Here is a 14,017-nt window from a genome sequence, read left to right on the forward strand (position 1 = left end):
TATTGTGTGAATCTAAAGATTTGAAGAATTATATTGGAATATTTAATGTAACACTAGAATTGTTTTGTTTTTCAGAAAGAAGATGTGGAGAATGCATTGAGAAACAGCAACATGAATTATGATGAAGCAATAAGTAAGTTGGTTTTTAAAAATTTAGGAAATATGCAATTGATTTTGCATACAAAAAGCTATGATTTCAGATTTAAAAATGAAGTGTAAACATCAATATATACTTTACAATTTTCATAAATGTTTATATTTTCATAATAAATCAAAAACTTTTTTCAAATAGGCACATAGCATTCATTATCATGAGTAGGTTTTCGGTTATCATTCAATGTTTTTGGGAGATGGAAGAGCAAAGTGCATGTTTAGAGCATGTTTATATAGTCGTTTCTTTAAGTGGGAGTGTTAATACTTGCATTTCTTTATGACCAAGTATTTATTATTATTTAGTTGTAGTTTTTATAAAAATGAAACAAGAAAATAGAAATATATTATATAAATTAAGAAAAGGCTAATAAAACAGAGACAAATAGTAGTAAAAAGATATTAGTTTTTGTTTGGTTCTCAGGATTCTCTCTCTTTGGATTCTCAATTTATTTACGTAACAAGTAACTTTTTCTTAGGCATTCCTTAATTCAGTGTTGAATTGTTTTTAAAACAAAAATGAGGTTTCAAAGTATGGGGGGGGGGAAGGCATGTGAATGAAACTTTGGTTGAAATCACTCGAAGGAAATTAATTAGAAATGTAGCAGTTAAGCTTATCTAATCCTTTGATTCTATTAATGTTATGTCCTCATCTTATGAATTTTGCAATTGTAGATATGGTGAAATTCTTCTTGTTTCCTTATTCTTTATAAGATAAATAATTTTATTATTTCATGCTCTGCTTTTCTCTTTCCAATTTTTTTAAAAAAATCATTGGATCAACAGTTAACAAAATATATATATATATATATATATAAGTAATAACAAACAATTGCTACTATGTAAGATGAAACTATACCAGTTCGAAATATTTTTATTGCATTCACTTGAATTATTTTATGTATATGAATCACATTTCACTTTGAATAATTAAGATTTAAATAATGATTGGTAAATTCGAGTAAGAATTTTATTCGGTTTCTTCCTTTTTCTTGACATTATTCTTATGAGTAACCATTTTTTCAGTGGAACTGCATGCTCTACACCCTGGAGTGATGGAAGTAGATGGATTTGGTGGTCGAAAAGTCAGACCGGCTAATCCGTATGAGGATATGAATACTCCTGACCACAATATGGATTCTTCTTTCACTTTCCATCCTCCCAGCAATAATTTCCACAACTTCACTGCTCAGCACAACTTCAAGCAACCACCTCCCAAGGTATCCCATATCTTTCAGATTACCTGTATTTAAAAAAAGTTCTTTTACTTATAACTATACTAACTGTTCTGTTCTTCAGTAGATTTAGGTAATAGTAAAATTTCAGGTTTCGATGTAACTGTTTTTAAAATAGAGCAAGAAATTTGTAGATCCATTTTAACCATTGTAATTTTTTATTGAAAATTTTCTTTTAACTTTGCTTTATTGCATTTGTCTGTCACGACATTTAAAATTTGCTAAATTCTTAATCTTTTTAAATGTTAAAAAATCAGGTCTTTGCATTTTTAATATTTAATTTAAATGTTTGTAGTATTTGATATATCTATCAACAGAAACTAAATAATAAGAGGTTATAATCTGATATCAAAAATAATCCTGAAATTTTTGTCATGGTGAACTAATTGTGATTAAAAATGACATTTTTTGAAAGATTTAAAATGCTAGGGCAGTGATAAGGCATGGTACATGTAGCGATCTAATTATAAAATGCGACAAAAATATTCCCACTTACTTTCTTTACAATTTTAATTTTTCAATGTGCAATTTAAAAACAATTTTTAACTTGCAGTATTATTTTATTTGTTCAGTTTTCCTGGATAAATTATTTATTATTTCCCTTAAATATAGTAATGAAACAAAAATCACGTACATAATTTTAAATAGCATCTTACTTTTTTAAATTTATCATCTTCAGATGGTTGGTTTTCAAAAAAGCTAGCACTTAAAGGCAATTAATTGCAATTTCAAACATTTAGAAATGCAAACTTGGGTTGCTTAAATTGGGAGGTTGAACAAATGGTTTTTGCAGTTTTAAAACTTAATGAAAATTAGTTCTTATTTTCATCAGTTGTTTCACCGTTGTCTGGAAAGGGGAAATCAATCCATCAGAAAATTCCACTACCTGAGGACGTGCATGATTTAAGGACAATAGTAGGGTTAATAAATAGGGGGTGAAGGCCTCTAATGTGTAAATAAAAGGCATCCCATTATAGTTGGGGGAAAAAAAAAAAGTGGGCACCTAAATGCATTAAAAAATCGATGGCAGTTAAGTATGAGATTTCTTTCTTTTCAGCAGGCTAATGAAGTGTGAATCTTAAAGCTGGCCTTAATTAAAGAGTTATGGAAATTTTGCTAGCTCTATGAAACAAATGAACTAGCTTTTAAATGCAAATAACATCCTATGCCTATTTCTTTTTAGGTAGGCAGTGATTTCATTATGATGTTAGAAAATGCATTTTTAGTAATAAATACGAAAGATAGCTATATCTGTGCTAAATTTTTTAGTGAAATTATATATCTGTTTTTTTTTAATGAGTAAAATAGTCTATTCAAGTGTTATATCACAGGTAATGCCTTAAAATTAGTTTGCCAAATGCTGAAGTAGACAATTAAAAAAAAAAAGTTCTGAAATCTCACTATTGACATCCTTGTTTTAAGATGGGCTGAACTCTTTCAGGGTCCCACTGGTGTGGTTGGAGGTCAGTCCCCACAATTAGGAACTAGTAATATGTCTCCTGCCTTAATTCAGAAACTCTTGCAACAACAGCAGCAGCAACAACAACAGTCACTTCAGCTCATGAATCTGGTATTTATTTCCTTCTGTGTTTGCTTGTGTGGCCAGTCAATTCTGAAGCATGGCATTTATTTGCTTTTTCAATCTATCCGTTTCTGTTGAATAAAAACGTAAATACAAGAAATCTCGATAAATAAATAAATAATTGAAGCTTTAGCCGAATTTTGCATTTAGAGTGACCATATTTCTATAACACAGAAAACGTTATTTTTGCATTATAAAATTCCATTTACAATATAAGACATGGATTTGTCCCTCTCCTAGACCTAAAGTATCATCCATGTTAAATAGGAAAGTTGTAATATGCAAATTGTATATTTTTTTTAATAATCATGCATTTTAAATTATTCATTGTAACATAAAAATATAATGGAATAGAAAATATATTTTCTTAAAATCAAATATATTTTTAAAAGAATAAATTGCATAAAATTCTTTTGATCAAATTTATATTTATCACTGCTAGATAAAATTTTGTCTGTTAATTTAATGAGTAGTTGAGCTCGAGTCGAATGAGTAGTATCACATGTCTTATCTCCGTTCCATGAATTTGCAAAATGCTGTGGTCCAATTTTTGCTAATTACTCAATCTTTCAACTATTTCTTCCATTTTTTTTTTTTTTTAAATTAAGTTTTTTTTTTTGATTGCATGTTTGTATTTATTGCGGTTGAATTATAGTTCTTAAAACTGTAGATATGCAATATCTTTGATTGCTTCATAGCTTTTAACTTTCTTCTCCTAATTGATAACCTATTTACATCTATAATATACGAGTATAACCTGTTTACTTATTTAATATATCATATGTATAATCTTTTAAATTGGTTTTTGCAAATTATATTATTATAATCCTTTAATAATTTTTTTTCTTTTTCCCCTGTTTTGCAGAACAATGTGCAGCCAATTGGTAATCCCAAATTTACAACCAATGCACAACTACGACACTTGGTGCAGCAGATACAAATGGCAGTACAGGCTGGTCACTTGAATGCTCAGGTATGTCTTCCGCTCTTTTTCATGCATTTTCGTGTGTGTCGTAAAATATTTCACCATGAATTGTGCATGATATATTGTTACCTTCAGGATTGTTTGAAAGAATGTTATGTTCAAGTACATATTGTTAGAAAATTCTTTCCTTTTCTATTCTATATATATATGTTAGGTCTGTATATATAATAAATTGGATAAAAAGCGATTTTTACATGCTTCGTTACATGTATCAAAAATAATAATCATTTTTTTTATATTATACTCAAACTGAGCATTTTCTTGCCACTGCAGATACCATATAATATTTGATCTTCAAAAGCATCTATTATCCTTTCATATTATAATGTCAATGTTTATTGCGAACAGAATTAATTGATTCAGTATTTTATCTTCATTAACAACTTTTGAAGATTGTTTGATTTTTTTTTTTTTCATTAATAAATTCTTAAAAGGAAAAATATCTTCTATATTTTGATAATGAAATTAATTGATCATACTTCTAATTCAAGAGAAGAAAATATTGTCTGTGAGTGGAGTATCATGTGGAGATAAATTTGTTGAAAAATATTCTTAGAAATTGATTTTAACAGGAAGTTTTTGTCTTAATTTCCAGATCCTGAATCAGCCTTTAGCTCCCTCTACTTTGCAGCTCTTATATCAGCTCCTACAACAAATCAAAACTTTAAGCAATTTGCAACAAGTTCAAAAGCAAGGAGGACATTGTTCAATGCAGGTGACACAGTGCAAAACTCGCATTGTCAGTCTCCAAAATCAAATCTGTGCTCAGCAAGCCATTTTTCTAAAGCAACAGCAGGTAAAATTCATTGCTTTTCATATATTTTATCTTATGATATTATTTCTTTGGCATGCATACTATGATAAGAAATTGGGTTATTTTATATGAAAGTTAGAAAAGTTATTAACTGAAAATTAATTTTTTTTTGTATTAAGTTATTAAATTTTGGGGGAAAAAATGGTACTTTTTTTTTTTGCAAATGGGGTTGACTTTAAAATTATCAGCTAATAAATTTCTGCCATTACATTTAAGTAAGTAAACTACTAAGAATTTAAATTATTTTGGAGAGGATTGAATAAACTTTCATTTTTAGGTGTCTAGCAGATGCAAGTATTCAAAAGGTTTTTAAATTATTTGAATTTTTGCTTTTGGAGAAAGGTTTTAATTTTTGTTTAAAGCTGATTACCAAGAAATTTAGCATTTTATTATTAGTAGCTGCACGAAAATAAACTGTTTAAAGAAAACTGATATTTTAAAACCGTAAATTACAAAAAAGTCTAGAACCTTAACTTAATGACGTTTATGTAGAAAATTATCAACATTATTAAACTGTCCTAATATATTGGCAGTTCTTTGCATAAAGATAATAATTTGGGTTTGAATGTGAATAAATATTAATATGTGATGCAGTGATATATAACATTGCCACCTAGACTATAAAGAAATTGTATATATAATAATTTCTATGTGATCTAGGTGGCAATTGGTTTAATTTATTTTCAAAAGGAATAGCTATTTTTAAAGGAGAAAATGGTTATTTAAGAGAACTAATATAACACTTTTGAAATCATACAGGTTTTTTTAAATTACTCAGAAAAAACAAACTGGGGAAAGAAGGAAAAAAAACTTTGAATTCAAAACAATGTCTCATATAAACCAGGGAAGAAACTTGTACCTATTGTAAAGTAACTATGCAGAATTTATTGAGCTATCTTTTAACTTTCTTTGTTGCTTAAATTTCACTTTGCTGCCGATTAACTTGCAAATACCAGAGAATTCATTTTTCGGTTTTAGGATGAACTCTGTTTCTAGTCATGGAAAATTCATAATTTTAATTGCAAATCCCTCCAGTTTTACAAATAACTCGTATGAAGCTGTGTTTTTATTATGCCCCCCCCCCCCTCCGAGGGGCACCTCGAAATGAGGATGAGATGCTTCCAGCATGGTGGTTGGATCTCGCCACCCTGGAGGGTACACTAATAGGTGGGGAATCTGACTCCTCCCATTGATGATGGGACGTACTTCCTTCGGGGAGGGTTGTACTGTGGCCGGTGATGGCCCTTAGGACTCAACCACAGTTCCCGCCAATGTTGTTGTTGCAGCAGTCCGGTCATTCAGTTTTTATGGTTTAAATCTGTGTGCCTTCGTGGCGGGTCGGAGAGTTAGATGGCTGACTTAATTCCCTTTATTATTTTAGTGATGCTATAACTTGTCTCAATAAATTAAGTTTACTATAGGTACAGGTCACTTCCTGGGATATATAAGACACCATTTTGAACTGAAAGGACTTGTATAATGTGTTAGTAGTATCTTCTGAAAATTTTATGGAGCAATTTTGCATATTTGCAGTTCTTCTTCCCATTCTCCTTTTTAAGTTCATTGTTTGCATGTATTATGTAGTGCACAAGGAAATTAAAAAAATTTAAAAGGTTGATTTGCATGATAGACTAATTATTTATTTGAAAATACCAATTACAGATAATAGAATAAAGTCCTTTTAACTAATTATTACTTTTGATGAATTTGTTATGGTACTTGAAGTACATCCAAAATAAAGTGTTTCATTATTATGGAATTCGAACTCATGGGCATTTATGTGTTACTTTGGTCATTAGGACAAATGAAGTGAAATAAACAGATTTTATTAAGATATATCTATATTTTAAGCCATATTTGAGAAAAAAATACCTATCTTTTATAATTATATTATTATTAAAATATCATTATTATTCATGTTTGAATCTTTTCTCCTAACTCATTCTTCTCAGCTTCCTCCTCAACAACAACAGCAGCAACAAACCTTGCCTCTTCAGCAGCCCCATCCTACTGGAGTCAGTGACCTCTTCAAGCCTCCTCCCCCAGACTCTCTGCCTGGCCTCCACTCAGACTTCAGAGACCTTACTTTGAAAGATCACCATAACCAAAGCAGGCTCAACCAATGGAAATCACCAATGGATAAGGATGATGAAGATTTCAGCCGAGCCCCAGGATCTCTGCACTCTAAATCTCACCCACTTCTGGATCAACATGTGGTAAGATTTCTCCCTTTAAAAAAATTTAGTTGGGTGTATGCTCCGGGATATAATTTTTATTAAAAGCTTTAAATCTTTTTGTTATCAGTTCTTGATTCTTAAAATCAAACTGTTATTTTTATAAAGTATACAAATCTGCCAAGAATGTTAAAGTAATAATGAAATGTTATGATGCCATGTCTGTTAGAATTGCATACAAGTAAATAAATATTATTATTCAATTTGGAAAAGAATTTATTTTCTTCTTAAAAAATAGAGCATGTTGACTTTATTTCTTTTGCATTCTTTTTTTAAATTGAAATATGTCATTATTAAACAACTTATTAAAATATCATCGAAGTAATTATGCTGCTGCTGACAATTCATTTGTAGAAGTGCGTTTATTAAAATCAAGTTTTGATTGTCTTTCTCTGGCTTAATATTTTATGTCATTGAGGATTTACAAAATAATATAACAGTTCATATGTATAAAAAAAAAGGGTTAAAGTTTTCAACCCATATTGTTTTCTATTTCATTTATGAAACGTGTTTCTTACTTTTTTTTCTCCCCTCTTTCCCTTCTTTGCATTGAAGCAAAGTGATTCCACTTGGAGTGGTGGCCGCAATGACTCTGTTGGCGGTTGGCCTGACTCAACAAATACTGACAACTCAACAACAGCTGGTCCATCCGCTGATAACAATAAAGATGATGGCCAAGGATCTGGTTACAACCTGACTGATTTGGTGCCTGAATTTGAGCCTGGTAAACCCTGGAAGGGCACCCAGATGAAAAGTGTTGAGGATGACCCACACATAACTCCTGGAAGCATTGCTCGCAGTCCACTTTCTGTGAACAATATCAAAGATTCCAACCTCTTCTGGCCTTCTAAGTCTAGTCCAGCCAACAATGATCTGCCTGCTAATACCTGGGGATATAGTGCACCTTCAGCCAATGGGTAGGTTATCTGTACATGATGGGTAAAATGCAAAAAGATCTAACCATTAGTGATGGTGAGCTTGTTGAATTCAATTTTAGCCTGATCATTTGTAATTTGATTTTGGCTATAATATTATATAGATAATACTTATTTGTTAAACCTTTTGGGATGGGAAGCCTCTATCTTAGACACATGCACAGGACAGAGCATATGAGAAAGGGATCATTACCCAGAACGGGGATTTGACATCACTAAGTCTGACCTTAAAAAAATAAGTCCTAGCATTGTCATTTTTTCTACCTTTTACCTTTTTAGATTATTAGTTCCTTTATAATATGAGCACATTCTTCCTCTGACAAATCGCCTCCACCCTATAATTAACCGAAACCAAGGCTTTCTGTAATAAAATAGAAGTGTGCGAAATATACTAGAAAGCTACACAAAATGCAACAGAACTGATGGTAAAAAGCAAAAAGATTAATTACAAGTGCACAGTAATAACAAAAAAAGAATTTGAAGGGAGATAAAAAATGTGAATGATTCTATCAAGTTACAGATCCTAGCTCTGTTTATTTACATTATTCTCCCCCCCCCCCACTCGCCCTTCCCCGCAACAGCTGATGAGTAAAATACCAAAGGCTGAATATGAACAAACTGAAGGCCAGGATTTTATGAAGGTCAGATATTTATTTCAAAGCTAATGGACACAGGGAATTTAAAAACTGTTCCAGTTTAAAATGCATATATGCATCACCATTCCACGAGTTCAATTTCCAGAAATACATGGGTAATATGCCCGGCTGTGAGAGGCGTTTGCTGGTGATGCATATATGACACGCCCATTGTTAAAGAGTTAGTGGAACAAAATTAAAATGCTGAATTGGTTTTAATTTTTTTTATCTTAAACCATAACAAAGTCTTTTTTACTTATTTTCAAATGATTTAATTATTTGAACAACACTTCAATAGCTGTTTAGTTAGAAAGTACATTGATTTATTTGATATAATTTATTTTGTATGTAGAAGTGATTAAATAATAAAACATTGGTGATTGTACATCTTATATCTGCAACATATATAGTTGACTATTTAGACACCATGCCATGAAAATAATAAATCATATATCTGATGTGACGATTGTGATGTTAACAAAGTTGAGAAATTAACTAAAAAAAATTGCAGTTAAAGAGATTCATAGTCTATAATAGTTAATAACATAACTGTTAGACTCTGTTATAGTGATTTTGAGTTTTTATTTATGCTTTACTTAAGACTTGTTTTGTCTTATTTGATTTTTGTCATCCTTTTTTATTTATTTTATCATAGTTGTCCAAATTAGTTTTTTTAACGTATTTTATTTTCTCAGTACTTCCAGTGTGAAAGGTGGCAAGTCGAGTTGGAGTTCTGGTGACTTTGGAACTGATTCATGGGGCTCCTCTCTTCCCAAGAGTACTGCCAGAAACAATCCCACCTCTTCCCAAGGTATTGAAAAATCATTACTGATCTGATAATTTCTCTTATTTGCTTGAATTTTTGAAAAAGTATCAATGGTATTGGAATTGCTTTTAACAAAATTTTGTTTATGGAAACCAGCGAGATTGGATCTAATGTCTTTATGGCCGTGTGCTCCAAATTTTTTAACTGTAGGGATGTCAAGCCACCAAAAGAACCAGGAAAATACAAGAAAGTGTTCCTTAGGAGGGTGGGTTTTTTTTTCTTCCCCCATTTAAAATTTGCTGATCTCTAGAGATTACAAGATTAAAATATTGTAGTCATTGCTTCCAAAAGCAACTGTGTAATGCGGAAACTCGCACATTTTCTACTCCCCCCCACACACACACACCTTCTTCTTTATCGAGCAATCCAGTTTCGGTTTGTGAGACAGTTGTTCTTTTTCCTTAAGTTTCCTGAATTACTGTTAATGAGCATGCACAAGACTTCTATAAGTCCAAGATTAGAATACATTTCTCTGGCTGGAATATCAACATTCAATCTGTGGACACATTGCGGTGATATTTAGTCACTCGCACATGATTTAATTGAAAGGTTTATTTATTATTTGAGAAATAGTGAGCTTATTCAGAGTATATTAGAGAATGTTTTTTAAAACAACGAGTTGCTCAAAATCGGTATTTAATATGAATTGGATGGATTAAAGAATCGATCCTGATTTTGCTGAAAGGGGTAGAGAAGTCCTGCAAAATCCACTTGTTGTGAATTGCTCGCTTTGTAAGAAAGTAATAAACATAAGTAATATAGGAAAGCACATAATGTTTTAGTGGTGACAAAAAATTGAAACAAATTTGCATGTCAGTTCAAAAGAGCCTAAAAAAGGAATGAAGGAGAAGCTGAAATGTCAAGTCTGAAAACATCAAATTTAATGTTTGAAAATAAACCAATTTTGAACTTTTTATAGTTCAAGAATATTAATTTAAAACTTATGCATTAAGACTTATTGCATCACATATGTCCACTGTAAATTAAATAGCTAAAATTGTAAGTTAGGCCTAATAAAAATGCTGTACCATATTTGTTAAGAATTAACTCCATGAAACTGATTGCTGACAATTCTGCAGAAATTGATGCCCAATTGCATAAATTGGCTAAAAATAAATAAAAAAATTTTGCTTTGTAATGTTTTTTTGTCTAGTAATCATTAAATAATTTGTGTCATAACAAAAATGTTTTGTTTTATTTCACCCTTAATTTTGTGTGACTTAAAGAGCATGTGAAGTAATATATCCCCCCCTTAATATATAAATTTTGTCTTGCTAAATTTTATATATATATATAAAAAAAATTTTATGTAAATATTGAAATTCTTTTAATATGCTATAATTTAAATTAATGGTAAAACTATTGCTTTTTCCACTCTTTAAATTCATATAACCAGCGCATAAGTGCTATGTTTGCATTTCCTCGTATCTTGAATACACATACAGGAAAAACATGGGAACCCTCGCTCCCAGATGTGGGTGATCTAAAATATGCTCCTTTTTAACTCCAAAGCTTAAATAATTTTGAGGTATGGTTTTCTATAATAATTATAATCAGTGTCAATTGAAATGAGTAGGGTAACTTGGTGGAGTGTCATCATATTCAATTAATACAATCTTCAGTATAATCCCAGAGTATTTAGATATAATTGATAAATGGAAACAGAATTTAGTTTTAATCACCGGTAATTGATTTTTGTTTAGTAAAATTCCATATTTTAAATGAAAATTATCTCTTTTCATGAAACTATTTCCATAGCCGAAAGGCGTGTAGAAGGTTATTAAGTCATTCACCAGTTATGCAAACATCATAGGTTTCTGCAACTGCAGTATCATGGTCATCAAAAAGCGAAAATTGTTCCTTTTTTACAGTCTAACAAATGCTCCAATTTCAGGAGTAGGGATATATATATATATATATATATATATATATATATATATATATATATATATATTTGTTTTAAAAGAGTGCTTTCTCTCTGTTTCCAAAACATTTGTGGTGAACTTTTAAAGCCATGGATCTGTTTTTTTAAAGTGCGACTGTTTCTCGCTCCACTTATGGAGAAAAAGGACCCCTCAACAATTCCTATTTTTCAGCTCTGCTCTCTGCTTGGTACTATAATATTTGTTATGTCCCGAGTGAATTAAAGTCAGCGGCAATGTTTCAAGAGGGGTGACGTATATTTCGGAGTTCTATCCCTTTTAAACTTTGTAAAAACTGGTCATGTAGGAAAGATAAAACATATCCACTTGGAAGAGGGTAGGTGGGGATAACTTACTTAGCATTGCTATTCGGAATTTTTTCCTTCTTTCCCCCCCCCCCCCTTTTTTTTTTATGTTGGGGGAGGGTCATGGCCGATCAGAGTTTGATTTCCCAAAGTTCTCTTTATCGTGAAATCTGAAAGTGGACACGGGAAGTCTGGTTTGGTGGAGAAGAAAACAAAAGCAAAGCAGGGCGGAGAGAAAGAGGTTACACTCCTTGGCCGGGGGAAGGTATTAAAAATTACCGCACAAAACCTTTTCTACAAAAGCACGAAAAACTTAGTCATATTTGAGGAAGAAGAACAAAGTTTTGCCCATAAACTTATTTGATCAAGAAGAAACTACAATTGATCGTGTCCTTATAGCAAAGCACGGCAGGATGGGGGCTCTTCCCTCCCCCCATACACAGCATCCTTTCTTTCTTCTCCTTATTCTTTCTTTCTAGCACCCCTTTTTTCATTTTCCCCAAACGCTGGGAAACTTTGAAAAGCCCAGTTTTGTAATGGCACATTGCCTTGGCCACGTCTTTCCTGCACCATTACGCCTCCACCATGCACAAAGGGGAACAAGAACTTTCGATAAAAATTTGGTCGCCCACTTCATCAATCATGTTGTCACAGCAAGGTTCCCAGCACCCTGATTGGTCGATCCTTCGATTCCCTGTGCGTGGGTTCTTGCACAGAGGCCGCCTTCAACAAAAGCCTTCATCAAGGATTCTTCCTTTACAGCTTTGCTGGACTAAGATGGCAATAGGGTTACCTCCCACTGACCAGGGTGTCTAAAGGGTGCTTCCCAGGACCCCATGTACACACTGCACATGACAAATCATCAACACTGCCAAGATTGATATCCACATGACCAGCAAAAAAATTATTAAATGTAAAAAAGTAGGCTCCTTTACGAAGCTTATTTTTCTCGGGAAATGAGCCTTGTGAAAGAACAATTTGGATATGTTTTGGATAATGCGGTTGATGAGTCATAATTTGGACAATGTTATATTCTGTGATTTTTCTTTTACAAAATCTAATTTCTATATATATCTTTTAAATAGGAAAGTTTAATTATAAAATGCAGTGGTATCTAAAATAAATCTTAACACAGTTTTTTCTCATTTGATTGTGTTCAATTCTCTGCAGTGATGTCAGAGTTTTACTTTTATAGTTTAATACATACAATTTAATACATTAAAAATTTAATAAATAGTTTGGAATCCAGAAATTGACAGTTCCTGATTGGATAATATAAAAACACCAGTTGTTTGACACATCTTAGTTATTCAATACTTTTTTGGGGCAGTTATTTCCGATGGATTTTTGACTTATAATTTTTATAATTATAGGTATATTATATTTTAAATTCTATTGAGTATATCATATGTGATAATTTCATTTTCATTTAATCGTCCAGTAACTGATACAATCTACTTTCATGGGCTTAATTTGGTTTGTTCTATTCCATGTTGCTACTTCTTCACAGAAAATAAACAGTTTGAAAATATTAACTCAACTTCTGCAACTATTGCATTATAACCAGCGCATAAGTGCTATTTTTGCATTTCCTCATATTTTAAATATACATACAGGAATGTGTATACCCCCCCCCCTCCAGATTTGGGTGATAACCCTGAACTAGCTATTTGTAATAGGTGTGTGTGTGTGTATGTGTGTGTGTGTGTTGAAAATCAATACGCACATAATCATTTAGTAAATTCGGTTACACTTTCCCCTGAAATTCCATATAAAATTAATTGTTATTGGCAAATTAAAAACAATTTGATGCTTACATATTCCAAATTATGATAAAGAGATGCTTTAGTCATTTCATAAAAACTGCGTTTTTGTTCATTTCTGTAAGTTTGGATCTTATGTTTTCATATTGAATTTAGCTATTACTTTTTTATATTCATTATTTCATGCAAGGTTTTTGGTTATTAAAGTTATTTTTGGGTTTTTACTGCTGAAAAAAAACTTATAAGAATAATTAACATGCTATGTAAACATAAAAACGATTTATATTGCATTTTTTCCTAAGGAAGTCATACTATTTTTATCTATTCCAGGTTGGGATCGTCAATTTAATTCAACTTTCTTAATTCTCAAGAATTTGACACCACAGGTAAGAAGCTCTTATTCTGTTCTTTCTTCCATTGAAAACTATTTTAAGGGAATTGTAAACTATATGAAGAAGTTTTAATGGTTATTTGCATATACAAATTAAACTTTTTATAAATTTTTTCTTCAATATTAAGCAATTTCATTTTATATTTATGAAATTTCACTTTCAAACCATCCATTTGCTTTGATTTAAACATGGAGATGACAAAATAATTATTCATTTAACTTGCAATTTGCATTCTCACC

At 31.3% G+C, this 14,017-nt stretch overlaps 1 protein-coding gene across 6 annotated transcripts in view; it reads left to right on the forward strand.

Moving 5' to 3' along the window:
• LOC129981158 (protein Gawky-like) overlaps nt 1-14,017 on the forward strand; it is a 67,217-nt gene that overhangs the window by 40,386 nt on the left and 12,814 nt on the right. For 5 of the 6 annotated variants that reach the window (XM_056091864.1, XM_056091863.1, XM_056091865.1 and 2 more), the window contains 9 exons: nt 76-133; nt 1,177-1,370; nt 2,827-2,955; nt 3,833-3,940; nt 4,548-4,748; nt 6,719-6,982; nt 7,556-7,917; nt 9,266-9,381; nt 13,717-13,772. In XM_056091864.1, the coding sequence (XP_055947839.1) occupies nt 76-133; nt 1,177-1,370; nt 2,827-2,955; nt 3,833-3,940; nt 4,548-4,748; nt 6,719-6,982; nt 7,556-7,917; nt 9,266-9,381; nt 13,717-13,772 (1,488 nt within the window). The remainder of the gene's footprint in view (nt 1-75; nt 134-1,176; nt 1,371-2,826; nt 2,956-3,832; nt 3,941-4,547; nt 4,749-6,718; nt 6,983-7,555; nt 7,918-9,265; nt 9,382-13,716; nt 13,773-14,017) is intronic. The other variant, XM_056091867.1, reaches the window with a different exon arrangement.

Source organism: Argiope bruennichi, chromosome 8 (assembly GCF_947563725.1).
Source record: "Argiope bruennichi chromosome 8, qqArgBrue1.1, whole genome shotgun sequence".
Taxonomy (NCBI): Eukaryota; Metazoa; Arthropoda; class Arachnida; order Araneae; family Araneidae; genus Argiope; species Argiope bruennichi.